The 27,450-nt window shown below is 50.6% G+C and overlaps 1 protein-coding gene across 2 annotated transcripts in view; it reads right to left on the bottom strand.

Annotated features, from left to right (window-relative positions):
- PTPRN2 (protein tyrosine phosphatase receptor type N2) overlaps positions 1-27,450 on the bottom strand; it is a 607,146-nt gene that overhangs the window by 432,927 nt on the left and 146,769 nt on the right. For both annotated transcript variants that reach the window (XM_086394674.1, XM_086394675.1), the window contains exon 3: positions 24,124-24,237. In XM_086394674.1, coding sequence (XP_086250800.1) covers positions 24,124-24,237 — 114 coding nt within the window. The remainder of the gene's footprint in view (positions 1-24,123; positions 24,238-27,450) is intronic.

Raw genomic sequence — 27,450 nt, 5'->3', positions numbered from 1 at the left:
GGGGCTGGGCTTACTGCTTCCGGCCTGTAAGGATCCTTCAGAGGCTGAACCCAGTGTTAGAAGAAAGTCTCTGCCTGCACCCATGTTCCTGCACTTTGTAATTCAGTTCCCGGGTTCAAATACAATTGATTTCATATAGCTTTACCATTCACTCATATGGCCGGCTAACAGCCCCAGAACCCTATGGTGACCACAGAGTTTAACTGGGGAGGAGAGGGATATGAGAGGGAGAGGAAGAAGGGGAGGGGGCAAACGAGAGGCCCAGACATCATCTGCGATCATCCGCCCACGCAAGTCTGAAGGCTCTCACTTGATAAGGCAAGTAACACGCAAGCCTGTGATGTAAATTATTTCAAAGAATAAAAGCCTGATTGTCTCCATGACCCATATTGCTTTCAGTGAGGCTTAAGACAAGACTACATTCCATACAGCCCATAAATGGGTCACCGCTCTCAGAAATGCGGGCTTTGCGGCACCGTCTGGGGAGTGTCCGGGTTTCCGGGGGTCTCTGCTTCCGCCTCTGCTGTGGCATCCAGTTCTCTTGAGGGTGAAGACCCTGTCGTGTTGGACAGAAAGACCCCACTCCAGGGTGTTCAAAGGTAGATGGCCGCCTGCCTGCCTCCCTGTTCATCACTTCTATTAATGCTCAGCCACACCCTGAACCAAGCCTTCACTCCGCTTGTTAAATTTCAGTGCAGATGAAGTCTACCTGACCTCATATGACCAAATTAAAAGCAAAAATCTCTAACTTGCCTCAAAAGAAAATGCGAATTTTTAAAATGTTCAAAGTTAAGAAATCTAGCTTTAATTATAAGAACAGTATACCGTTTGTCAATGTTTCTTGAACCTATCGGGATACCTCGGCATCTCCTAAGAGATAAAAACTTGCCTCTCAAATACGTATATTAATAAATAAGAATGGCTGTAGTTTGCCCCCAGAGCAGTGACACTTCTGGGAGAATTTTGTCTGCGTTTCCGGGTCTGTCGTGTGACCTCGAGCTTCACCCAGGGGTCACCTCGGGTGGCAGGGCGCCCTTTCACCATGACGGTATGTCATGCGATCCCAGCCATCCACCCCAGAGAGATGCACTGCGGCCTCAGAAATGCGTCTGCGTCATCCCCAGTGCTTGCAGGGACCCCCCCGGGCCCGTGGCAGGACAGGACGGGGGCGAGCCAGAGCAGAGAGCCTGGTGAGGAAGGTGACGAGGACCCTGAGGGGGCCCCAGGGCACACGTCCGCAGGGCGCCCTCTGGCTGAGACCCGAGGCGGAGTGTCCCCGACTGGTCTTGTCAGCACCTTCCTGTGTTTCCATGGTAACCGGCTTGTTCGCAGACAGCTGGTGCCACCTACAAGTCTCATCGTCGACTCTCAGACACAGGACCAAGGTGGTCGAGGGTGAGTCTGTGCTGATGACCCCGAGCCCCCTCAGTCCCTCCCCTCACGCTCACTGTCCGTCTTTCTGCGGCATCTGATGGGGCAGAACCTGTGGTCTGTGGCCCCTGTGCCCCTGCCTGGGGCCCCCCACCCCGACAGACATGCTGCTGAGTCCCCCAGAGGCCAGGCTAGGGGCCTGGCGAGGGCCTCGCAGACAGCAACACACTGGGAGTCCTCAAATGTCACAGGAAACTCACACTGCCCACCCCACAGACACAGGGCCTCCTGGCTGCTCTGCTGCTTCAGGTGCCCACCCCACAGACACAGGGCCTCCTGGCTACTCTGCTGCTTCAGGTGCCCACCCCACAGACACAGGGCCTCCTGGCTACTCTGCTCCTTCAGGGGAAACACTGAGAATGCAATGTGCAAAGCAAACCTTCTCTCAGAACCGCGCCCCAGAGGACCTGGGGTGCAGCGCGCACCGCTTCTGGAATCACGGCTCTAAGGGCGGGGCAGGGAGCTTTAGAAGCCCATCATCGAGTTTTCTGTTGTAACCACAGGGCAGCTCTCTCTTCTTTTCAGGCTGGTAACATTTAGCTGTGAGCTCTCTGGTGTTCACATGTCTGCCCTGGGGTCAGGATCTGAAATGTTCCAAGGGCGCGTCACTCAAAGGGAACCTGCAGAGAATGTGTTGAGACGCTCCTCTGCAACGTCGATGAGGTCGCCAAGGTGTTCGGCTGGGACACTGTCTTTCCTTTCGGTTCAGCAACCCTCAGCCCAGGACACAGTGAGCTCCTTCGACCATTCTTTCTACTTCTTTAGAGACACAGAGGCATTTGTCTTGGAAGGGTCTTCACTGAATTAAGGCTCTTGTTGCAAAACCCACCAATAAGGAGAGGTCCTTTAGAGCCAAAAAGGAGATGTTACAAGAGAACAGGGACCTAGAAGAATATAAGGTTCAGGGCTTTCTTGCCAAACAGGAGATGATGGCCACTGCTCAGTTTCACGAGGACTCCTGCAGAATCCAGGTTTCCACGTGCCCCGTGGCTGGGCTGGAACGACCTGCAGCGGCTGTGTGCCTCACCACTGGGAGCCAGTCCCAGGTCTGGGGTGTCATTACAACAGCGCAGTTTGGGGACCACATGCATTTCCCACTGCGCACGCAGACTGCGCGCATGGAATCCTCAAAAACAACTTTCTGAAAATTTAGGTTACTGATTTTTTTAAGAATTATAAGCCTGTTCAAAAGTGACCTTTTGGAGTCACTTTTATTGGCTTACAGTTTTTAAGTCTCTTTTTCACATTTCTCAGAACAAGTCTTCACAGTTTCCTCTTGAGCCCACCGAGAGCGACGCCCCGTCTCCCCGATAAGTGCGTGTGTGCCCTTTATTACTACTGTTGGTCAGAGGTCTGTTTTAGGTGCTTCTTCAAAGAACCGGGCTTTCTGTTTGTCTGTTTCCTTGATGCTTGCCTTTCCATCTATTTCTCATTTTCTGCTCTTCTCTTCATGTCCCTCTTTCTAATGTCTTTTGCTTGCTCATTTGGCCTTTTACCTCTGTATTATGAATTGTTTCAGGGGGTCACCGAGGAATAAAGTAACCTATGGAAGAGCCCAAGGACATCACTGACCTGTGGAAGCAGTGAACCATTGCCGAGGGTGCCCCTCTCTTCTCCTCCCCCAGAGTTGACGCTGCCCAGCTCCCACACTCCATGCCCCCCATGCCCCGGGACTGTGCCTGCGTGCACGAGCTCTCCTAAACAGCACGCAGAGTGGCTGCTCTTGACCTCGTACACTCCCGCTCTGTGCTTCAGCGTCTCCCCAGCCCTGCGACAAGACATGCGGGCACCAGTGCCTCCCAGCGGCTGTGGTGCTGAATTCCTCTCTGGCTGAGGGCAGTTGCGGGCACTCCCGTTTGACTGCTGTCAGGACGGACGAGGCACTGACCGTTAGGGATGGGCTTGTCCTAGAGCCCAGAACACAGCCGGGAACACCTGCGCATGGAGCTTCAGGGAGGGCTTGCACACAATCACTGCATTTTGTCGTTGCCAAAACAGCATTGAAAGGGTTATATCAGCGGCGTCTAAGAATTTCCAATTTGCCCCGGATTCTGGCCCACACTTGAGGCTGTCAGTCTTTCCCTCTGCCGGTCTGAACAGTTAATGAAATAGTATCTTGTGATTTCAGCCTCACCTTCTGGGATCTCTGGTGAGCCTGAGCAGCCTCCGTTTCCTCCTGGCTGGCGTGCATTCCTCGGGGCCAGGTGCACGTCACGGGATCCCCGTCCGCCCACACCCTTCTCCACGCTCCCCTCCTGCGGTGCCCCACAAAAGCTCTCTGTCTCGATGCTCCAGTCCCTTCTCGCCCCGCTCCTCCTCGGCTTGTACCTCAGCATCTTTTCTGGGGCCTGCGCTGCTCCTGAGATAAACGCTTTAGACGTGCCTCTGGTTTGTTAGTGGGGAGTTCGGTTTCCATTTGTCATTTCTCCCTTTGCTCTTCACTACAGCTTCAGGGGACATACAGTTCCTGGCGACAGTCAGCTCTCGGAGTCTGGAAGGACTCCCCGCTGTTCCCACTGCCCTCGCCGCTGATGCTTAGGCGCGGCCTGAACGTCACCCTTCCCCACGCAGTTTGTCTCATCTCTCGGACCTTGGGGTCCTGCTGGCCCACTGCGATGTATCCCACCTTGACTGTCCAGTTTGGAACATCCTGCTGGGAACCTGTGACTTCCAGCAACACACAGCCTGGCACCTTCTTGCCCTTCTGGGGTCTCTGCCGCCATTCCTATCTCCACCCCTTTGGGAACTCACACATCACGCCACCTGGACTGTCCATCCTTCCCCAGCCCCGCACGTTTCCACCCCTGTTGCTCTGGATGCTGCACTTGGGATCATCTCTCCAGACCCACGCTGCACCTCAATAACCCCCACTTTATGGGCACCTGACCAGCCATCTGATCCATCCACAGAGTTTCTAGCTTCCAGGCCCACATTTTCTGTTTCCATAAGTTCTAGTAATTTTGTTTTAACCTCTCATTCCATTTTCATTCTGCTGCATTTTCCTTAATTATTTCAAACACTGAATAGGCAGTGTTCACCCTACTCCATGATTTCTGTTCTATCTGATTCTTTTATCTGCTGCTGCTTCTGGCTCATCCTGTTGGGTTATTTCTTCCTGTGATCTTTATTTCTTGATCATTTAAATCAGGATTTCCAGCTCACCCCAGATCCAAAGTCAGGAAGGCGTGGCCTCCACTGGCCTCTGAGACCTCAGCAGTTGAAAAACTGTCCAATAAACACAGTCCTCTGAGGAGGACAGCACAATCACGCATGCAGAAATGCCAACCTTCAGAGTAACTCCAGAGGCTTTCTTCAGGAGCTGCCTTCATAATTGTCTGTAAATAGTGCATATTCTTTATTGTATAATGCTGCTTCTCACTGAAAGGCTTCCTGATTGTTTTACTTAACTCCAAGGCACATTGAGATGTCTTAAAATTGCCGTATATTTTTCCACACATAAACTGTTCTTCAGTGAACATTTAAATACGCAGATTGATCTCTGGTCACATTTTCAAGCACAGCCTCCACAGTGCCATTAACAGAGGTAGCTCAGCTGGGAATAAGCATGCGATAGCCTCTCAGGAACCGCCCTGGAGTTGACCACTCTCCAGCGTTCAACGCCTGGATCAGTCCGAGGGCATCACTGGTTTTGAAACCAAAGTGGGAAGGCTCATTAATAGAGGAAACTAATGCTCACCACCATCTCCAGAAGAAGCCAGACTAAAACACAGAATTGTTCTGCTCTGTCTTGACTCATTTAATAGAAAATTAACTTTTCAAGAGAACTCACATTAATCTAGAGTGAACCATGTAATCTAAGGATACCTGATAGACCACTGGCTAATTTTTGAAATGCTTCCCTGGCCTGCGTGTGATTTCAAGCCATGCACAGTGGCTCTGGGCCAAGCTCTCAGCCATGCCGGAGAGAGTCAGGGTCAGGAACAAATGTGTCAGGGGCAGGTCAACCACCAGCCCGTCTGGCAGGGCCCCCATCACCTACACGTGGGGGCCTTCTCCAATGGCTGCCCACTCCTGCTGGCCACGTGTAAAAACTCACAAAGCCGGGACCTCTTTCCAGCTCAGAGGAGTGGGCCTGTGCCCACTCCCATCCTCCGGCAGTGGCCTCAGCAGGGAACTTAGTCTCCTCCCCACATACTTGACCTGCTCCAGACCAGGGTGCTCTTATAGGCAAGGGGCAAAGCCCTGATAAGAAGGCCCTTCTGGCCCCATGGCCACGCCCACCCATGCCCCCCACCACACACCCTCAGCCCTGCGTTCTGCCCCACACACCCCACCTGTCCCCCACGCTGCCTGCGCTCAGCCCCAGCAGTGCACCCCACCCCCACCGGGCCCGCATGGAGCTCCTGGTGAGCCCACCAGGGGATGCGCGTCCTCTCCCCCGTCTCACGCCCCCTCCTCCAGTTAGAACCGCCTCGAGACCTCCAGACGCCTTTCCCAGAGTCAGCCTCCAGGGGCTCGTGGGGTCAGGTGGACGGCACAAGCCCCCATTCCTCCAGGAAGTACATCCTCCCAGAATCAGAGAGTCAAGGGATCTATGTTCTAAGTGAAACCTGGGCCGCTTTCGCAGCAAACTGATGTCCCTCTGAGCCACAGATGCTGCCTCTGAAATTAGGAGGTGGGCCCTGGCAGAAGCAAGCATTCCTAGAGACACATGCTCAGTGACTGTTTGGGGGGGGGGTGCCCCATCTGTGTGCCCACTGCCCTTCTTGGTCCGCTCACACACGGAGACACCCCCAACTCAGAACCCAGGGGGCTCCCAGAGACCAGCTCTGTAGCGCCCATAACCGCTTCCCACGCATAAAGCAAGCAGCGGTGTTCTGAGAAACACAAACCACCCGGGGCTCCATCTCAGATTCCTGCGACTTCCCAGATTCCCGGCCTTGATGCTGAGTGAGGACCTGTAAGGAGGGGCCAGTAGGGCCCACAGTCCCCACGCCCTCGCGCCCATCGGGAGCCCAGGGTGCGGATCAGGCGGATCCGGAAGTGATGCAGAGCTTCTCCACCATCTAACATCTCCGAGCTGCACGCACGTCCGAGCCGTTGGAGTTGGATAATTGTGGTGGTTTTGGGTGTGAATGATATGCTCTTATGTTTGTACTCATTCGCTTAATCCTGTCCGACTCTGCGACCCCATGCACTGTAACCCGCCAGGCTCCTCTGCCCATGGGACTCTCCAGGCAAGAATGCTGGAGTGGGCTGCCATGCCCTCCTCCAGGGGGGTCTTCGGACTCAGGGATCGAAACTTTGTCTCCTGCACTGCAGGCAGATTCTTAACCAGTGTGCCACCCACTTGCATTTAAAACCAGAATTGCACAATATGAAGATGAATGATAAAAGTCTATGCTAATAATTTTTCTTGACTCAGAATGACGCTGAACAGCAAGTATTAACACCAGAGCAGGTGGAGGGGACACATGACCCCGTTCTGCGGGGTCCCTCCCCCGCCTGCCCTGGCGTCGGGCCTTCTGAAGCGCAGGCCGAGCATGCGCAGACCCCCCTGCCCTTCCCCGGCGTGGGGCCTTCGGAGGCGCAGACAGAGCATACGCAGACTCCCCTGCTTGCCCTCTACGCGGGGCCTTCGGAAGCGCAGGCCGAGCATGCGCAGACTCCCCTGCCCTTCCCCGGCGCGGGGCCTTCGGAGCTGGAGCCGACAGAGCATGCGCAGACTCCCCTGCCCTTCCCCGGCGCGGGGCCTTCGGAGCTGGAGCCGACAGAGCATGCGCAGACTCCCCTACCCTTCCCCGGCGCGGGGCCTTCGGAGGCGCAGGCCGAGCCTGCGCAGACGTTAGCCCTGCCCAGCGCTGCTTCTGGGCTGGGTGTTGAGACGCTCTGCGCGGAGATGCTCTGCGCGGAGACGCCCCGCACCTTTGCCTTCCTTTAACGATCTGCTTGTGCTAGTTTGCGCCCAGTTGTAAAAAGCTGAACAAATATATTCATTTAGAGTCACAAGCAGCTAACCAGAATTCCCAATTCTGGTTTTTCGTTTTAGCTCCTGAGACACTTAGCAAAACTCTCTAGATTCATTAACTGGCCCACGAGATGGTCACCTCAGCCAGCTGAGGACGGTCATTGTTGCCCAGGCCGCCCCGCTCACGCCCTCATGGAAGGGCGTTTCCTGAGTGTTTAGAGAATAGCACCGCCTGACTTCATCTAAGGAGCAACCCGATGAGATGCTATTACTACATTTCATCCAAGATAAGAAATCGTCGATTTAAGTCTTACTAAGAAAAAGCCAAGATGTTGCAAGTTAAACGACGACGCGCCATTGATATAAGATGCATGCTGCTGATTTCAGGGGTGTTAACGTGTGAACACAAAGTGCTTCTGAGAAAGGAGTGATCACCTTGTGGTGGCTACAGGGCTCGTGCTGCACAGGCCCCCCCCCCCCCCCGCCCCCCAAACCCGGCTCTGACACCGGCGGCCGGCAGCTCTCAGCCTGGGCCTCGGAACTGCCCCTTCCCAAGGCCCCACCCTGCACCTCCTCCTGGGCAGAGCGTGTCCAGTCCAGATGCCCCTTGGGGCACAGAGGCTCAGCCCCATGCCCTCACGGGGTGCCTCCAGACCTGGAGCTCTTGCAGGGCACGCCTGTCTCTTTCCCCTCTGCCCGGTCTGACTCCTGCCACCTGCACAGGTGTGATGCCCCGAGCAGGGCTGCCCCTGTTTCACAGGCAGAGAAACCGGGAGAGCTTGCGTGCTGTCAGGACGTGTGCGCCGAGCCGACAGGGCCCACTGAGGGCACAGCTGGAGCGGACGCTAGCTCCTGACTCCGGACCCACACTCTTTTCTCTACAGCTGTTCTCAAAGTGCGACCTGAGGGCCTCCGTTGGGTCCCTGGGGCTCTAAGTGGGAAACAGGTCAAAATTATTTTCGTAAAATACTAAGGCTCTGCTTTCCTCTTCATTGTATTTTCAATTACACTGGAGTTTTCCAGGGCTGTGTGGGCCAAGACTGCCTGGCATGAGTGCAGAAACAGACAGGAGGACCCAGCTGTTTCCTCTGAAGACAAACCATAAGGAAATATGCAAAAATGCCTAACAAAGCATCACACCACTTTAATACTTTGGAAGACAGAGCTTCTGTGGTTATTATGTATCAAGTTTATTATGACTATTTTAATTTTAAAATGGATTAAAATGTAGCTTTTTAATTTTTCTCAATTTTTAAATTTCTAAGACAGTAAATGCAGATAGCACTAACCCACAAAAAACACAAGCTCTTTAGGGTCTTCAATAATTTTTAATAGTATGAAGATGTCCTGAGGTCAGAATTCTGAGAAGTCTTGTTCTACACTCTGCTGTTGGGAGTTCTAGCACCAACAATGCTCCAACTACATGGCACTGGGAACATCCTTCAATCACTCTGTTTTTTTTTTTTTTTTAATCTTCTAAATAAAAAGGTATATTCTTCTTACAGCAAAAAGAAAGCTTGTGCTGAATACTGAAGTTGTAACTATCTAAAAATTATACTGTACTATACCAAGTATTGCTAGTCTCCATTATTCTTTGAAAATTATAACAATATACCATATTAATGTACCTTATAGGAGTAAAATGCCATTAAACGTGCAACTTGAAAATCTTAGAACATTCAGATAAAAAATGTAAGACATGAATAGGGAAAAAGTGATTTGTATGTTTGTATTTAAATAAGTTCTAGGTAATTCAGAGACTGTTAGTCCCATTTTATATGAAAAAAAAAAAAGAGAGAGATATTAAGACATCAGAATCACCAGGGGAATTTTTAAGAGCTGCTGAAGGCAGGCCTGCTATGAAAGTATTTAGGTTAGGCTCTTTGGAGTAAGGCTCAGACATCCTCTTTTTTGAGGCCTCCTGAGTTATGCTGTGTGAGGTCAAGGCTGAGACATGCTCTGGAGACAGAATGGCTCACTTCCTGCATGCAGAGTGATGCAGTGGGTACTCCCACCAAGGAAAGGGCCATGCATTAAACAGGCATTCATGTCCATGTTGGGCAACTGAGGGAGGACACATATCCTGTCATATACATGGTGGGGGGGGATATAAATCAGTTCAGTGATCAGTTGATCCTGGGAAGATGGATGTGGCGATGGCAGCAATGTTTTAGATAATCCCCAACTGCCACATAAAAGTAGAGATAGGGACTAGGTAGTGAGCAAAATCCAGGAGCATATTTAAATCAAATCTAAGTGAAGTCATCTCCAAGGACAGGTAACCCCAAGACGATGTCCAGAAAAAGGACTGGAGATGAGAAACCTCAAGAAGCCAGCTCTGGACATAGTAAAAATGGCAGTTCTTCATAAAATAAAATGATGAGAAAACCATCAAAAATGGTCAGAATCAGCCTTTTCAAAACTCTGGCAATCAAAGGCTGGCATGAATCGGTGGGGAGGCAGCAGTTACTCAAGAAATATGGCTGATTCTCAGTACAAGTCCTCAACTGACCGGCTTTGTAACCTGCCCTGTTCCCACCAGCCTCTCCAGCTCCACCATAGCCTGGAACTGAGCAGCCTCAGCAGAAACGGAAGGCTGGCAGACGTGGGACAGGGCAGGGTGGGCTGGAGCTCCTTCTCAGCCTCGCTACTTGACCTGCCTGTGGTTCCCTAGATGAGCCGTCGTGTCTTTATTAAGTCTACTCACAGCTCACCGTGTGTGAAAGCCTCATCCCCAGGGCAGCTGTTGAAAACACTTAGAGGTGTACCGAGCTGCTCAGCAGCTGAGGGCAGGGGTAACTGTGGGGCAAACAGCAGACTAAGCAGAAGCTGTAAAGGAGAAATGAGAAACGAGACACCCACAGGGCTTTGTAGAGCTCTCCATAGTCCTGGGACTCAGCATGGCCACAAGCATGTGCAGGATGGGGCACGTGCTCAGGAAAGCCACAAGAAGCTCACCTCTGTGTGACCTTCAGGCTCTGAGGTGGTAGGAAGCAAGGCCAAGGCAGAGCTCCCAACTGCCTGGCTGAACAATGCAGGCCTGCCCAGCACACACAGAAGTGCAAGGCCTAGAGACTTGGTTTCAGGTGTTCAAGGGACCTGGTGGTCATTTCTGACCACTAAGCTAGCTGGGCAGAGACTTCAGTGGCCACACGTGAGACAGAGTACAGGCTTTAGAGCATTGGTTTACTAGAGTCACTAAACAAATGGGAACAACGACAAACCTTGAGTGGGGGGAATATCTGATCTCAAGGGTTGCCAGGCTGTATTATTTAAAATATCCAATTTTTAATGAAAATTTTGGGGACATGCAAAGAAATAAGAAAGTACATTTCACACATAGAGGGGAAAAACAATAATAAAAACTGTCCCTAAGGAACTGGATGCTGAGGTTACTAGACAGAGAGCTTAAAGGAGTTATTTTAAAGATGTTCAAAAACCCAAAAGGTGCCATGTCTAAATAATTAATGAAAATGAGTTATCAAATAGAAAATATCAATAAAGAGATAAGAATAATATTAAAAAACAATAGAAAGTCTTCAGTTAAAATTTATAAAAAATGAAACGAAAAGTTCTCCAGAAGAGCTCAACACTGTCAGAGCAGGCAGAGTAAGAATCAGTGATCCTGAGTATAGTCATTGGAAGGACTGATGTTGAAGCTGAAACTCCAATACTTTGGCCACCTAATGCAAAGAGCTGACTCATTTGAAAAGACCCCATGCTGGGAAAGATTGAGGGCAGGAGGAAAAGGGGACGACAGAGGATGAGATGGTCGGATGGCATCACCGACTCAATGGACATGAGTTTGGATAAACCCCAGGAGTTGGTGATGGACTGGGAGGCCTGGCGGGCTGCAGTTCATGGGGTCGCAAAGAGTCAGACATGACTGAGCGACTGAACTGAACTGAACTGCAGACAGTCAGTTGAGATTATCCAGCTTGAGGAGCAGAAAGAAAAAGAGAATGATGAAAAATGAACAGAGCTGGTGAGGCATCATCAAATGTGCCAATATACACATAACAGATGTCTCAGATGGAGGAGAAAGAGAGGGGGCAGAAAGAATACTTAAACAAATAATGACCCAAACCCCCCAAATTTGATAAAAACTATAAATCTAGACATCCATAAGCTTGAGAAATTCCAAGTAGGACAAACTCAAAGAGAACCTCGTCAGCATCAAACTGACAAAAGCCGAAGTGAGGATCCTGGAAGCACAAGAGAAGCAGTTCCTCCCATACAAGGGATCCTCAACAATGTCAACAGCTAATTTTCATCAGAAACTGTGGAGACCACAGGCAGTGAGATGACATATTCAAAATCCTGAAGGAAAGACTGTCAGTCAAGAATTCTATACCCAGCAAAGCTATCTTTCAAAATTAAGGCAAACAAAACAGAGAATCCACTGCTCGTAGATGTTCCCTAAAATAAATTTTAAAGGGAGTGCGTCAGACAAAAACAAAAGGAAACTAGACAATAAGTCATCCCAATGAAGAAATCACGAGCACAGTAAAAGATAACTGTGAGCAATGTAAATGACAGAACATGTATATTTTGTGTATCTAACTTTTTTGCTCCCAAATTAAAAATAACTACACAAGGCAATAATTATGAACCTGTTTTGAAAGATAGATATTTTTGTATAAAAATATAATTTGTGTGACAATCAGTCCTTCTAAAGAATATTTAGGATTGATTTCCTTTAGGATTGACTGGTTTGATCTCCTTGCAGTCCAAGGGACTTTCAAGAGTCCTTTCAAACACCACAGTTCAAAAGCATCAATTCTTTGGTGCTCAGCCTTCTTTATGGTCCAACTCTCATATCCATACATGAATACTGGAAAAACCAAAGCTTTGGCTAGATGGACCTTTGTTGGCAAAGTAATGTTTCTGCTTTTTAATAGGCTGTCTAGGTTGGTCATAGCTTTTCTTCAAGCAGCAGGAGTCTTTTAATTTCATGGCTGCAGTCACCATCTGCAGTGGTTTTGGAGCCCAAGAAGATAAATTCCATCACTGTTTCCATTGTTTCCTCATTTATTTACCACGAAGTGATGGGACCAGATGCCATGATCTTAGTTTATTGAATGTTGAGCTTTAAGCCAGCTTTTTCACTCTCATCTTTCACTTTCATCAAGAGGCTCTTTAATTCCTCTTCACTTTCCGCCACAAGGGTAGTATCATCTGCATATCTGAAGCTATTGATATTTCTCCTGGCAATCTCGATTTCAGCTTGTGCTTCATCTAGCTTGGCATTTCACATGATGTACTGTGCATATAAGTTAGATAAGCAGGCTGACAATATAGAGACTTGAAGTACTCCTTTTCTAGTCTGGAACCAGTCTGTTGTTCCATGTCCAGTTCGAACTGTTGCTTCTTGACTAGCATACAGATTTCTGAGGAGGCAGGTAAGGTGGTCTAGTATTCCTGTCTCTTTAAGAATTTTCCATGGTTTGTTGTGATCCACACAGTCAAAGGCTTTAGCATAGTCAATGAAGCAGAAGTAGATGTTTTTCTGGAATTCTCTTGCTTTTTCTATGAATCAATGGATGTTGGCAATTTGATCTCTAGTTCCTCTGCCTTTTTAAATTCAGCTTGAACATCTGTGAGTTCTTGGTTCACATACTGTTGAAGCCTAGCCTGGGGAACTTTGAGCATTACTTTGCTAGCATGTGAAATGAGTGCAGTTGTATATTTTGAACATTCTTTGACATTGCCCTTCTTTGGAACTGGAGATAAAAGACATATATCCTATCTAATCAGTAACTGCATTAATGTTAATGGGCTAAATATTCCAAGTAGAAGTCAGAGTTTCTTAGAATAGATTTAAAAAGCATTATTCAAAAATACGCTATGGGAAACATGGTTTATCTCTAAAGACAAAAACAGCTGAAATTAAAAGGATTATATAAAGAAATCTCATTAAATAGTAACGAAAAAACAAACAAACAAACAAAAAAAAAGAACAGGAATGTGTAACTAACATTAGATGCAATCACCTTTAAGACAACAGCTGTTACTAGAGACCAGTGGGCAAGCTACCAAGAATGTGCAACAGTTACAGATATCAGTTCAGTTCAGTTCAGTCCAGTCGCTCAGTTGTGTCCGACTCTTTGCGACCCCATGAACCGCAGCACGCCAGTCCTCCCTGTCCATCACCAACTCCTGGAGTTGACTCATATTCATGTCCATCGAGTTGGTGATGCCATCCAGCCATCTCATCCTCTGTCGTCCCCTTCTCCTCCTGCCCCCACTCCCTCCCAGCATCAGTCTTTTCCAATGAGTCAACTCTTCGCATGAGGTGGCCAAAGTACTGGAGTTTCAGCTTTAGCATCATTCCTTCCAAAGAAATCCCAGGGCTGATCTCCTTCAGAATGGACTGGTCGGACCTCCTTGCAGTCCAAGGGACTGGCAAGAGTATTCTCCAACACCACAGGTCAAAAGCATCAATTCTTTGGTGCTCAGCTTTCTTCACAGTCCAACGCTCACATCCATACATGACCACAGGAAAAACCATAGCCTTGACTAGACAGACTTTTGTTGGCAAAGTACTGTCTCTGGTTTTGAATATGCTATCTAGGTTGTTCATAACTTTCCTTCCAAGGAGTAAGCATGTTTTAATTTCATGGCTGCAGTCACCATCTGCAGTGATTTTGGAGCCCAAAAAAATAAGGTCTGACACTGTTTCCCCTGTTTCCCCATCTATTTCCCATGAAGTGATGGGACCAGATGCCATGATCTTAGTTTTCTGAATGTTGAGCTTTAAGCCAACTTTTTCACTCTCCTCTTTCACTTTCATCAAGAGGCTTTTTAGTTCCTCTTCACTTTCTGCCATAAGGGTGGTGTCATCTGCATATCTGAGGTTATTGATATTTCTTCCGGCAATCTTGATTCTAGCTTGTGCTTCTTCCAGCCCAGTGTTTCTCATGTTACAAATATATATACACCTAAAAATGAAGCTCCTGTATACAAAAAGAAGGACCATCAGAATTGAAGGGAAGAATAGACAACGATAGCTGGACATTTCAATACTGTACTTTCAATAATGGATAGAGAAACTAAAGAAAAGATGAACAAGAAAACAGAGGACTTGGGAAATATTCCACCCAACAGACCTAACAGAACATGCCACACCACAGAGCAGATCACACTTTCTTTCCAAATGCCCAGGAAGGGTCTCACAGACAAATTTTAGGCCATAAAACGAGTATAAAGCTACTAAATATGACCCAGAAATCCCACTCCAGGTGAACCCAAAAGAATTGAAAACATATGTTGTCACAAAGATGTGTACTGAGGATTCGCAGCAATAGTATTCATCATGGCCAAAGATGGAGCAGCCAAAAGCCCACAAATGATAGGCCAGTCCAGTCGCTCAGTCGTGCCCGACTCTGCAACCGCATGCACTGCAGCCCGCCAGGCCTCCCTGTCCATCACCAGCTCCCGGATCTTGCTCAAACTCATGTCCATCGAGTCGGTGATGCCATCCAACCATCTCATCCTCCGTCACCCCCTTCTCCTCCTGCCTTCAATCTTGCCCAGCATCAGGGTCTTTTCCAATGAGCCAGTTCTTCACATCAAGTGGCCAAAGTACTGGAGCTTCAGCTTCAGCATCAGTGCTTCCAATAATGAATATTCAGGACTGATGTCCTTCAGGATGGACTGGTTATATCTCCTTGCTGTCCAAGGGACTCTAAGAGTCTTCTCTAACACCACAGTTCAAAAGCATCAATTCTTCAGCGCTCAGCTTTCTTTACAGTCCAACTCTCACATCCATACATGACCACTGGAAAAACCATAGCTTTGTCTAGACAGACCTTTGTTGGCAAAGTAATGTCTCTGCTTTTTAATATGCTGTCTAGGTTGGTCATAGCTTTTCTTCCAAGGAGCAAGGGTCTTTTAATTTCATGGCTGCAGTCACTATCTTCAGTGATTTTGGAGCCCAAGAAAATAAAGTCTGTCACTGTTTCCATTGTTTCCCCATCTGTTTGCCATAAAGTGATGGGACTGGGTGCCATGATCTTAGTTTTCTGAATGCTGAGTTTTAAGCCAACTTTTTCACTCTCACCTTTTACTTTCATCAAGAGGCTCTTTAGTTCTTCCTTGTTTCTGCCATAAGGGTGGTGTCATCTGCGTATCTGAGGTTATTGGTATTTCTCCCAGCAGTCTTGATTCTAGCTTGTGCTTCATCCAGCCCAGCATTTCACATGATCTACTCTGCATATAAGTTAAATAAGCAAGGTGACAATATACAGCCTTAATGTACTCCTTTCTCAGTTTGGAACCAGTTCATTGTTCCATCTCTGGTTCGAACTGTTGCTTCTTGACTAGCATACAGATTTCTGAGGAGGCAGGTAAGGTGGTCTAGTATTCCTGTCTCTTTAAGAATTTTCCATGGTTTGTTGTGATCCACACAGTCAAAGGCTTTGGTGTAGTCAATAAAGCAGAAGCAGATGTTTTTCTAGAATTCTCTTGCTTTTTCCATGATCCAAAGGATGTTGGCTAATTGATCTTTGGTTCCTCTGCCTTTTCTAAATCCAACTTGTACATCTGGAAGTTCTTAGTTCATGTACTGTTGAAGCCTCATTTGGAGAATTTTGAGCATTACTTTTGCTAGCATGTGAGATGAATGCAATTGTGCAGTAGTTTGAACCTTCTTTGGCATTGCCTTTCTTTGGGATTGGAATGAAAACTGACCTTTTCTAGTCTCGTGGCCACTGCTGAGTTTTCCAGATTTATTGGCACATTGAGTGCAGCACTTTCACAGCTGACGAATGGAGAAACAAAATACAGTATATCCAGGCAAAAGAATATTGTTCAGCCTTAAAAGTGAGCACAGAACTGATACATGCCACAGAATGAACACAGCTTGAAAACGTTATGCCAAGGGGAAGAAGCCAGACACAAAACGGTCATATTTGCATGAACTCATCTGTATGAAATCTCTAAGACAGTCAAATCCATTAAGAGAGAAACTAGATCAGGGTAGCCAGGAGCAGCGGGGCGGGGAGATGGAGTGAGGACTGAGTCGTCGCTGAGGTTTAGTTTCTGACATTGGACAGTGGTGATGAATATCTGAACACACTAAAAACTGCTAAGCTATACACCTCCAAAGGGTTCATGTGTGGCCTGTCAGTTCTATCACGATAATGAAATTCTATCACGATGATAAAAAAGTGACCTGCCACGTGTTTTTGACACTGCACCAAAACACACACACACACACACACACACATACGCAGAAGGGTGAGCTCCACAGAGTTAGAAAAGCTTTAGGAACCCAGCCTCTTTCTAAATGTTCAGGGAAACTAAGTTCACATTTTTTAAAAGGGCAAAAAAAGAAAGACTATAGGCATCAAATCCCGTAACAAGTTGCCAGGAGGCAAGAAAGAAAAGGAGGAGCAGTAGCATGACTGCCAGCAACGGGAAAGCAGGCCGCACGGAGCGACAGAGGGCAGTGACTCGGCTCCTGTGGGCTCGGGAGTCAACGCGGGTCCAGGGGAGACTGCAGCTCAGACTCACCGAGAGACCCGGCACCCAGGTCCACAGACACAGCCATGCACACAGGTGGGATGCCAAGTGCGCAAGCGCAGAGGGCGAGACACAGGCAAGGGCGAAGGCTCTCAGCACCAGCAGCTGGGGAGCTGCCAAGCAGGGGTCAAAGTTCAGCCCGCTGACGGCGGGAGCCGCCCACCCCGCCCCGCGCAGCCCCGGCACTGCGGGCCGCACTCGCGTCGGGCCTCCTCTGCCGCCCGTGCTGGCTTCCTGCGTTCTGCTCCGTTTCATTAGGGGATTTCTTCTCATTCTCTTTTAAGGAAATGTGACATTGTGTTAGATTTTTACTTTTTGCGTTTTTGTTTCTTGCTTTTGACATACAGCTCAATATATCAGGAGATTCTTGCCAGGAAGTAAATCCAAAGTTGTTTTTATGACAGCAAATTACGTGCCAACGAGTGACATCTACATGCTGAATTTTAATGAAGTGTCAGAAGTGAAATGCGTTTTTTAAAACTTTAATACACGAGAGAACAATGTATCCACTCACGAAAGAATGTTGCCAGCAGGAGACAAGAGTAGTGAATAAGCGTGAACATCTTCTGTTCTCTCATGTGTGTGTTTACGTTGCACAATTAAGCCCCGTTTCCCTTCTTCAAAAGGAAGGCTCCTGACAGCCCGGCCAGCAGCCGCCTTCGCTGGGACCAGGCCTGTGTTTCTGGGTGTGGCCGTGAAGAAGCAGGGCAGGGGAGACGCACCGCCCACTCTGCCCGACGCGGCCGAGCCCACGGGATGGCAGGGAGTTTGCATCCTGAGGTCTTCCACTCGAGAGGGTGAAAACAGGACACCACCAACCCCCGACAAAGAGGAGGATGAGTTTCCCCAGGAACCAGCATCACACCGTACAAGAACTGCAGGTCTCACCTGCAGAAGCTGAGCCTCACACCCAAGGGAGATGGGAGTCTGGACAGGAGCCTACCCCTAAGGCCTGGGGCCGCCACCTCCAGTGGGCTGGCCCAGGAGGGGAGAGGCATGGAGGGCAGAGAGCTACAGCGTTAGCGGGCAGACGGGTCCAGAGAGAAACACAAGATCGTTTCCAGAAAGTGCTAGGATATGCAGTTCAGGAGACCACAAGTGTCCCCATGATGTTGCTTTTCAACCAAGCCTGTGAAACTTTATTTCACGTCTACATCTCCTGGCTCACCGGGGAAGCCCCCAGTGCCTTGGAGACACAAGGAAATGCAATTTGCCACCAGGTACAGCAGCTGGGCCCATCCAGGCACTCCAACACGCCCTCTGGTGGCCCAGCAGCAGAAGCCAAAATGCTGTCCCCGCCAGGACTCCAAGCCCAGCAGAACCGCTCCAGCTTCTGTGGGAGGCACCCATGTGGCTCCCAAGACACTGAGCGTAACCTGCTTGGGACTGGCTGGTGGAAGATAACTTAATAACAAGGTGCTCTCTGCTTTATTTAAGATGCATAACCAACAAGGACCTACTATAAAGCACAGGGAACTCTGCTCAGTGTTAAGTGTCAGTCTGGATGGAAGGAGGGTTTCACGGAGAATGGATCATGTATATGTCTGGCTGAATCCCTTTGCTGTTTACCTGAAATTGTTACAGTATTGGTAATCGGCTACACCTCAACACAAAATTGTTGTTCAGTTGCTCAGTCGTGCCTGACTCTTTGTGACCCCATTGACTGCAGCACACCAGGCTTCCTTGTCCTTCATTATCTCCAGAGTTTGCTCAGACTCATGTCCACTGAGCTGGTGATACCATCCAACCATCTCATCCTCTGTCGTCCCCCTTCTCCTGCCTTCAATCTTTCCCAGGGTCTTTTCCAATGAGTCAGCTCTTCGCATCAGATGGCCAAAGTATTGGAGCTTCAGTTTGAACATCAGTTCCTCCAAAGACTATTCAGGATTGATTTCATTTAGGACTGACTGGTTTGATGTCCCTGCAGTCCAAGGGACTCTCAAGAGTCTTCTCTAATACCACAGTTCAAAAGCATCAATTCTTTGGTGCTCAGCTTTCTTTATAGTCCAACTCTCACATCCATACATGACCACTGGAAAAACCATAGCTTGACTAGACAGACCTTTGTCAGCAAAGTGATGTCTTTACTTTTTAATATGCTATCTAGGTTGGTCATAGCTTTTCTTCCAAGGAGCAAGCATCTTTTAATTTCATGGCTGCAGTCACCATCTGCAGTGATTTTGGAGCCCAAGAAAATATAAAGCTTAAAAAAACAGGTGTGTTCTGGGGGAGGGGGAGGAGTTCCACAGAGGGAATGGGTGTCCAAGGACGGCTGAGTTGGGCTCAGGGAAGGACGTGGGTTCTGTTCCAAGCCTGAGGGCACATCCTGCCTGTCCCGTTGCTGGTGGTCTAGACAGGCTCCCCTGAGGCACGGCCACCCTCACCTGTCAGTGAGTCGACCTGAATCATCATGGTCACCACCACTGATGTGAGGAAAGAGCTAGAGCATACCTGTGTCCTGTGAGAAATGGCTGCCCTTCTGGCATTAGAGTCAATGCACAGAGCTAACCACCTCAGCAGAAACTCTGCAATAATTCCCACTGGAAAAGAAATAGGTGGGTATGAACTGGTTGATTCATGCACGCCAAGTCACTTCAGTCGTGTTCAACTCTTTGTGACCCCATGGACTATAGCCCAGCAGGCTCCTCTGTCCATGGAACTTTCCAGGCAAGAACACTGGAGTGGGTTGGTGTGGGGAGCGAGCTCCGCCCGTGGCAAAGGTCATGAGGAAGGAGGCTTGACATACGCAAAGGCGGGATCAAGCCTCAGGAGTCTCCCTGGAAATTCTCGAGCAATCTACCCCCAAAACCAGAGTCTGCCTACTTTCTGCTTTGTGCTTTCACCTACACCTCTGGCTTTACGGGGGGCTGTCCCCCACTACCTCTCTGAAAAAAGAGTTAGCTTATAGCTCCAGTTAATAATTCCTGGGTGTGACAGTGTTTCAACCTACAAACTCCCTTGGAAGTCCTCTAGCCTGCCTGAATAGGTTTTTCCAGCCACATGTGATTGCTCAGAGCCTCCAAACTGTGAGAGGCATGAGATGTTCTAAACTGTCTAAATACAGATTCCTTTGAGCAGTTAAAAGATTGATTAGAAATTGTATTGGTGAAGGGATTCTCACTTGTTGGGCCAATGTTTGCTGCTAAGTCTCCATATCCCTTACCTGCTGTGTCCCTGGCAGTGTATTGATTAATATAATTGGTGTAAGTAGTAGCTTTAATGTTTGTAACCTGGGACCCTTGAATTAATTCTTTTTCTTGTTATAGCCCACCACACCTTTGCTCTGTAGGAATGCAACTTTATCTAATGCTTTTTGGAGGCTGGCGCCTGACTTTAGAATAATCACCTTTAGAGGAAAAGGCCTCCGGGCCAGAAGATGATGCAAATCACCTAAACTTTTGCATATGATAAGTTTGCAGGAAGAAAGCCTGGCTTGCTGCTTGACTCTACCCCTTCCCCCATTATCCTCTATGCATAACTTAAGGTATAAAAACTACTTTGGAAAATAAAGTGCGGGCCTTGTTCACCGAAACTTGGTCTCACCATGTCGTTCTTTCTCTTACCTTCTGGCTGAATTATTCAGCCTCTTTTCTCCACTGAATTTCTTCACTGAGCTATCCTCATTCTATTACTCTTTATATCCTTAATTAACGTTTAATTAAGCAGTTGTTTCCTGATCCTCGCCGACGCCGTCCCCGCTTCGAAGTCCCTGGATCCACCGGGGCTGGTCCCCGGCAGGTTGGCGTGCCCTCCTCCAGGGGATCTTCCTGACCCAGGGATCGAACCTGCGTCTCCTACATTGGCAGGTGGGGATCCCCTGGAGAAAGGATAGGCTACCCACTCCAGTATTCTTGGGCTTCCCTGGTGACGGTAAAGAATCTGCCTGCAATATGGAGACCTGGGTTTGATCCCTAGGTTGGGAAGATCCCATGGAGAAAGGAACAGACCCACTGCAGTATTCTTGCCTGGAGAATTCAATGGACAGAGGAGCCTGGCAAGAGTACTGGAGTGGGGTGCCATTGCCTTCTCCGGTGAACTGGGTAAAAGCTCCATAAATCGGGACAGAGCATCAAATGAATAATAGCCAACATTTGGAAGTACTTTTATAACACGTTTAGAGTACTTTACTTGATGTCATCGTTTGACCTTCACGATGGCCCTGTTTTGACATCCACATTCACTCGATGAAGAAACTGCACCTCTAAGAGCTTTGGTAAGTCCCCCACCGCCCCCGCCCCCTCACCGGCCACACTGCTGCTTGGAGACAGTCAATTACAAAACGAAATGTGCTCTTACGGTAAGATCTGGTATTTACCCAAAGGAGTTCAAAAGTCCTGTCCACACAAAACCCTGCACATGGACGTTTATAGAAGTTCTCTTCACCACTGCCAGTGGTTGGGAGCAATCAAGACGTCGTTCAGTGGGTCAACTGAAAAACTGGTCCATTCAGACAGCTGACTGTCATTCAGCGCTAGAAATAAGTGAGCTATTAAGCCATCGAAAGTCATGGAAGGAACTTCAAAGCACAGGCCTAGGTGAAACAAGCCAGTCTGAAAAGGTTACACACTGCTCGATCCCAGCTAACTGACGTTCTGGAAACAGCAGTGGGAAGGGGAGTGGCTGTCAGGACTCGGGGAGTGGGGGAGATGACCAGGCGCACACGGGGCCGTTAGGGCAGCGAGCTTTCCCCACCCAGACCCGGAACGGCACTGCGTGACATCACATGCCTGTCAAACCCACAGAATGTGCAGGACAAAGTTAACCCTAGAGTGAGCCATGGGCATGCACTGATCATAAATACCGACGCCCAGTGCCAATCCAGGTGCCACCCCAAGGTCAGAGAGCCTTTCGGGGGGCAGGTATGCAAGCTCTACTCATTCTGCTCAACCTTTCTGTAAATCTAAAACTGCTCTCAACAAGGACATCTACGCATTTAAAAACGTACTTCCCTGTCTGTTTTGCCTCCTCCATGAAGCACCCTCCGTGTGTCTCGAATTCCCTCTGGAAGGAGCCCAGAGTCTGAGCCCGCAATCAGGCTGCGACGGGAAGGGTGCTGGATGCGGGTGTGGACAATCCCGATGCAGCTGAGACACGGGGCCCTGCAGCCTGCTCTGCAGGGGGAGGGCACCCGGGTGTGGACCATCCCGACCCAGCTGAGACATGGGGCCCCGCAGCCTGCTCTGCAGGGGAGGGCACCCGGGTGTGGACCATCCCGACACAGCTGAGACACGGGGCCCCGCAGCCTGCTCTGCAGGGGAGGGCACCCGCCCTCTCCTGAGGAACCCTGACCCCCAGGTGGTGGTCCTGCGGCCCACAGACCTCCCAGGACACAGTGTCTCGCCCGCATCTGGATGGCTGCGGCGGGCCCAGACGGTGAGGCTGGGCCGTGAGAGCAGAGCACGCGGAAGAATTGTGTGTGGGCCGCTCTGCAGCAGCAGGAACACCTGTGGGCATGGAGCCAGGGCGTGAGACAAGGGGGACGGATGGAAATGGGCCAGGCGGGCCTGCCGACCCGGGCCCAGAGCATGGCTCTCTGCCGCTGGCCCACACACACAGGGACACGGGGCCTCTGTGAAGTGAGCTGGACACACCGCAGCCTCCTCGTCCCATGACAGGCTCACACTATGCCAATGCTCCAGAAGGCCTGGGGTCATGAGGAATAAGTCCATGGGCCCGGCCTCCTCTGAGAGCTCAGGAGAGGCCCTGCACATCAGGAATGCACTGGGCGCTGTGTGCCTCCAACTGGGACCGCTGGGGGCACCGCTTGGGGGAGGCATGGCCCAGGCGGGGGCACTCAGCACTGAGGGGAAGGCATGTGGCCACCACGGAGCGCTGACCATGAGAGAGGGACTGCAGAGACCTGGGGCTTCGTAGCCACTGCAGTCTTCCCAGAGTGGACCGGACGGCCTTCCGCCAGCACCCAGGGCCTGCCTGGCAGGAGAGCCCTGCGTCCACCGAGGCAGCAGGACAGTCACAGCCTCTCCTGTACTTTCCAGACGGAGGAATTTCACCTCACAGATCAGAGCCCGGGAATGGCGGGGTGGGGGTAGGGGCCCTGGAGGAAAGGCCCTGCTACACAAGCCAATGTTCATCCTTCCGTCTGCCCCTAGGCCCCGCTAAAGGGACGCCTCTGACCAGGAAAGGACATCAGCAGACTCTCCAGTGACCACTGGACCGGCCCTCAGCTGATACTAACACCAGAAAACCCCGAACTTCACAGCGTCCACCAGACACCCTGGGGCTTAAAGGCCAGTGATCAAAGCTGTCCTGGGCTTGCTCCCTGGTCTGGAATGCATGAACTCGGTAGCTAGCTCGGTAGCAACAGGACGCCCCCTATTCCCTGACCTGTGGGGTGAGGGTTGTCGAGGTGGAAGGGCACCAAACTGCTCCACTCAACACCACCTGCCATGACTTCCACTGACAAGCTCGCAGACCAAAGGCAGCAGCCAATTCAAAGGGGGTTGGCAGGGGCTGGGGCTGCCATCATGGAGGGCTGATGGCCCCCAACACACACGCTGTCTGCAGACAGCGGGCCCTGGGGTCAGCGGCTGCAGCTCCAGGACGGGACCCACCTTGGGCCCGGCTGCTGCTGCTAAGAGTGGTGGAGACCAGAGGCGACCCGCTTTCTGCTTGCCAGCCCAGCGACTGCCTCCTGCCAGCACTCCAGGCCCCGGCATCCTCTGGGGCTCGGGGGCTCATCACCTCTGTTCCCTTGAGACTCATGCAGGGGACATGGGGCCACCGAGGACACGGGGCTGGAGGCCGCCATGGGCCCACATGCACGCTCCATAGCCTGGGCCCACATCTACAGGTAAGGAGCCTGTGCCGAGGGTCGGCAGCAGACAGGACGCCGTGGAGCCTGGGCGGCCGCGGCAGCTAAACCTACAGTGCAGACCCCTGGGGTCTGGGCGTGAATGCATGACATCTTTTGGAGAAGACTCCCCTCCTCTGTAGGAGCTGCTTTCGCCTGATCCTGGGCCTCAGCCAAGGCCATGCGCACCTGACCACTGGCCCTGAGGAGCCAGGCGGCGGGGCTGAGACACTGGGACTGGGGCTTCAGAATTGTGGTCATCTTCTTGGGCACGTGGCCAGCCCTCCACTGCCACTGACCCACAGCATCGGCCACAGCTGCCGGGAGGGACCCAGGCCACCTCTCCCTGCCCGCCGCTGGCTGGCTGACCCGCTCTTTGTCTAAGGCCTCGGCACCGGGAGGACGCGGATGGGCCGGGCCCACCCACCTGTGCGGGAGAGCTTCTGCAGGGTGGCTGTCAGGTGCTGCAGGACCCCCGGCGACACTTCATAGCGGAGCGCGTCCACGGCCGGAAACTCCTGACACCGTCCGAACACTCCGTCTGCGAGAAGGGAGGCAGAGAAGAGAGACCGTGAGGGGGTGACAGACAGATGGGCGGACAGCCCTGGCCGAGCCCAAGGCACAGCTCCGAGCAGCTGCCAGGATCAGAAACCCTCGGAAAGGAACGAGTGTGTGGTGTGTTAGCCGCTCAGTCGTGTCTGACTGTTTGTGACCCCATGGGGTGTTGCCTGCTAGGCTCCTCTGTCCATGGGACTTTACAGGCAAGAATACTGCAGTGGGTTGCCATTCCTTTCTCCAGGGGATCTTCCCGGCCCAGGGATCAAACCCGGGTCTCCTGCATTGCAGGCAGATTCTTTACCATCTGAGCCACCAGGGAAGCCTAATGGAAAGGAATGGTTTTAAACAAAAAGCAGCTCATCGTGAAAACCACAAACGCAAAGGTGAGCCCAGTGCAGCGTGGCTTCCAGGCTGCCTTCCAGCTCGCGCTCTCACCCCCACCCCCCGCCTTTCTGTCCTTTTCAGCCTGAGACCGTCACACTTGTGATGTGAAGCTTTGCTTCTGACGGTCCGGTGACCATTCAGTGTTCAGCACTCAGGGCTGGTTTCCAGGGGAGAGACGGGACCGCCAGGGGCAGATGCGCTGGTTTGCCGGAGGTGCTGGCGGTGGGGCCACCAGGCCAGTGGGGCTGCTTCCGGGGGCCTCCTGAGAACACGGCGGGGAAGGGGGGCTCTGGGAAGAGTGAGATATTAGTGGGGCCCCATTTATCCCGCTCTGTCCCATTTGTCTGAAATGACAGACTCTGCTCCTCAACCTCTTTTCAAACCGCACCTTCTAATTAATTTAGGCCCTAATTAGCCCTTATATGGGAATTGTTCCCTTTGAGACAAGCTTCCTGTGGAGGTTCAAGCATTCAAATCACTGCCTTGGGTACAAAAGGCTAATTCAGGGCCCAGGGCCTCACACGGTGCATCTGCCGGCTGCAGGCGAAGGCGCCTCCGTTGTTCACATGGTCTCACTGCAGGGACGCAGCAGAGGAGAGCCTTTCACACGCGGCCCGTTTAATTATCAGGAGCACGTTGCCGGGCCGGGCTGGTGGGCAATTGCCGGTCGGGCACTACACGTGCTTACGCCGAGATGCCCCACTGGAGCGGCAGAAAGTCATCTGAAGTATTGCAAGCGTCTCCTGGATTTCTGGGGCCTCTGCCAAGCCCGGAGGATCCAGGCAGCGACCTGCCCAGCTGCCCGACTGGCCGTGGAGCTCAACCTTCTGCCTCCCTCTCGGACCAGCCCACTGCCCCTCCTCTGAGTGCTGCTAAAACCAACCTGCCTGCCACCAGTGGCTGGGGCCCTGCTGTCCCTGAGGGAGGGTCTCCACCGTCGCCGGCAGGGTGGACAGTCTGCGCGGCCGGGACTCAGACAGTGCGTGGGGTTCTGGAACCCCAGTCAGTGCTGTGGGTGGCGTCGGGGAGGAGAAACGAGATAGCATGTTCTTCAGAACACACGGAGCTTCCACGTCACGCTCTGACCCCAAATACCCTGAAAGCAGGGACCTGAAGCAGCACTGGGATGCATCGGCCACACACCTTACAGACGAGAAAGCCGAGTGCAGGCAGGGGTCAGCAGGTCAGCCGCCAGCAGCTGAGCCGCACGGGGCCCCAGGCCTCCAGGACCCACCTGAGACCCACAGGAAACACCCCACACGCAGGCTGGCACGGAGGGAAACGCGCAGAGACATTTCCTATGTGTTTTGGAACACCCCTTGTAAGTCACTTCCGGTCTGCAGTATAATGGAATCATTTTTAAATTTGGTTTGTGGTGGACAGCATTGTAAATATATTCTAAGAGAAACATCCATTAGATTTTCTTGAAACCTTTCTTTTAAATTTATATATATATATATATATATATATATGTATACATACACAGAGCGCAGGCGGCTGCAACAGCGCACATAGCGTGGCTGAGAGGAGCTACCCCACATCCGAGGTCAGGGGCAGAAGCCAGGAGGACCCCATGCCCGAGGGGCGGAGGCCAAGAGGAGCTACCCCACGTCCAAGGTCAGGGGCGGCAGCTGAGAGTGCCAGGCTGCGACAGCACAGGAGCAGCTGAGAGGAACTACCCCATGCCTGAGGCCAGGGGTGGCGGCCAGGAGGAGCAACCCCACGTCCAAGGAGCCGTGGCTGCGCGGGCACAGGAGGGCCTAGAGGAGCTATTTCACGTTCAAGGTCAGGAGGGGCGAACTAAAATGGACTGGAATGGGTGAATTTAACTCCGATGACCATTATATCTACTACTGGGGGCGGGAATCCCTCAGAAGAAATGGAGTAGCCATCATGGTCAACAAAACAGTCTGAAATGCAGTACTTGGATGCACTCTCAAAAACAACAGAATGATCTCTGTTGGTTTCCAAGGCAAACCATTCAATATCACAGTAATCCAAGTCTATGCCCCAACCAGTAACGCTGAAGAAGCTGAAGTTGAACGGTTCTATGAAGACCTACAAGACCTTTTAGAACTAACACCCAAAAAAGATGTCCTTTTCATTATAGGGGACTGGAATGCAAAAGTAGGAAGTCAAGAAACACCTAGAGTAACAGGAAATATTGGCCTTTGAATATGGAATGAAGCAGGGCAAAGACTAATAGAGTTTGCCAAGAGAACGCACTGGTCATAGCAAACACCACTTCCAATAACACAGGAGAAGACTCTATACATGGACATCACCAGATGGTCAACACCAAAATCAGATGGATTATATTCTTTGCAGCCAAAGATGGAGAAGCTCTATACAGTCAGCAAAAACAAGACCAAGAGCTGACTGTGGCTCAGATCATGAACTGCTTATTGCCAAATTCAGACTGAAATTGAAGAAAGTAGGGAAACCACTAGACCATTCAGGTATGACCTAAATCAAATCCCTTATGATTATACAGTGGAAGTGAGAAATAGATTTAAGGGCCTAGATCTGATAGATAGAGTGCCTAATGAACTATGGAATGAGGTTTGTGACATTGTACAGGAGACAGGGATCAAGACCATCCCCGTGGAAAAGAAATGCAAAAAAGCAAAATGGCTGTCTGGGGAGGCCTTACAAATAGCTGTGAAAAGAAGAGAAGTTAAAAGCAAAGGAGAAAAGGAAAGATATAAGCATCTGAATGCAGAGTTCCAAAGAATAGCAAGAAGAGATAAGAAAGCCTTCCTCAGCGATCAATGCAAAGAAATAAGAGGAAAACAACAGAATGGGAAAGACT

This window comes from Bos grunniens, chromosome 4, assembly GCF_055505025.1.
Source record: "Bos grunniens cultivar Pamir isolate PY7600 chromosome 4, Bosgru_T2T1.0, whole genome shotgun sequence".
Classification (NCBI taxonomy): domain Eukaryota; kingdom Metazoa; phylum Chordata; class Mammalia; order Artiodactyla; family Bovidae; genus Bos; species Bos grunniens.
The sequence above is the reverse complement of the archived record's forward strand: the minus strand, read 5'-3'. Positions and strand labels throughout refer to the sequence as shown.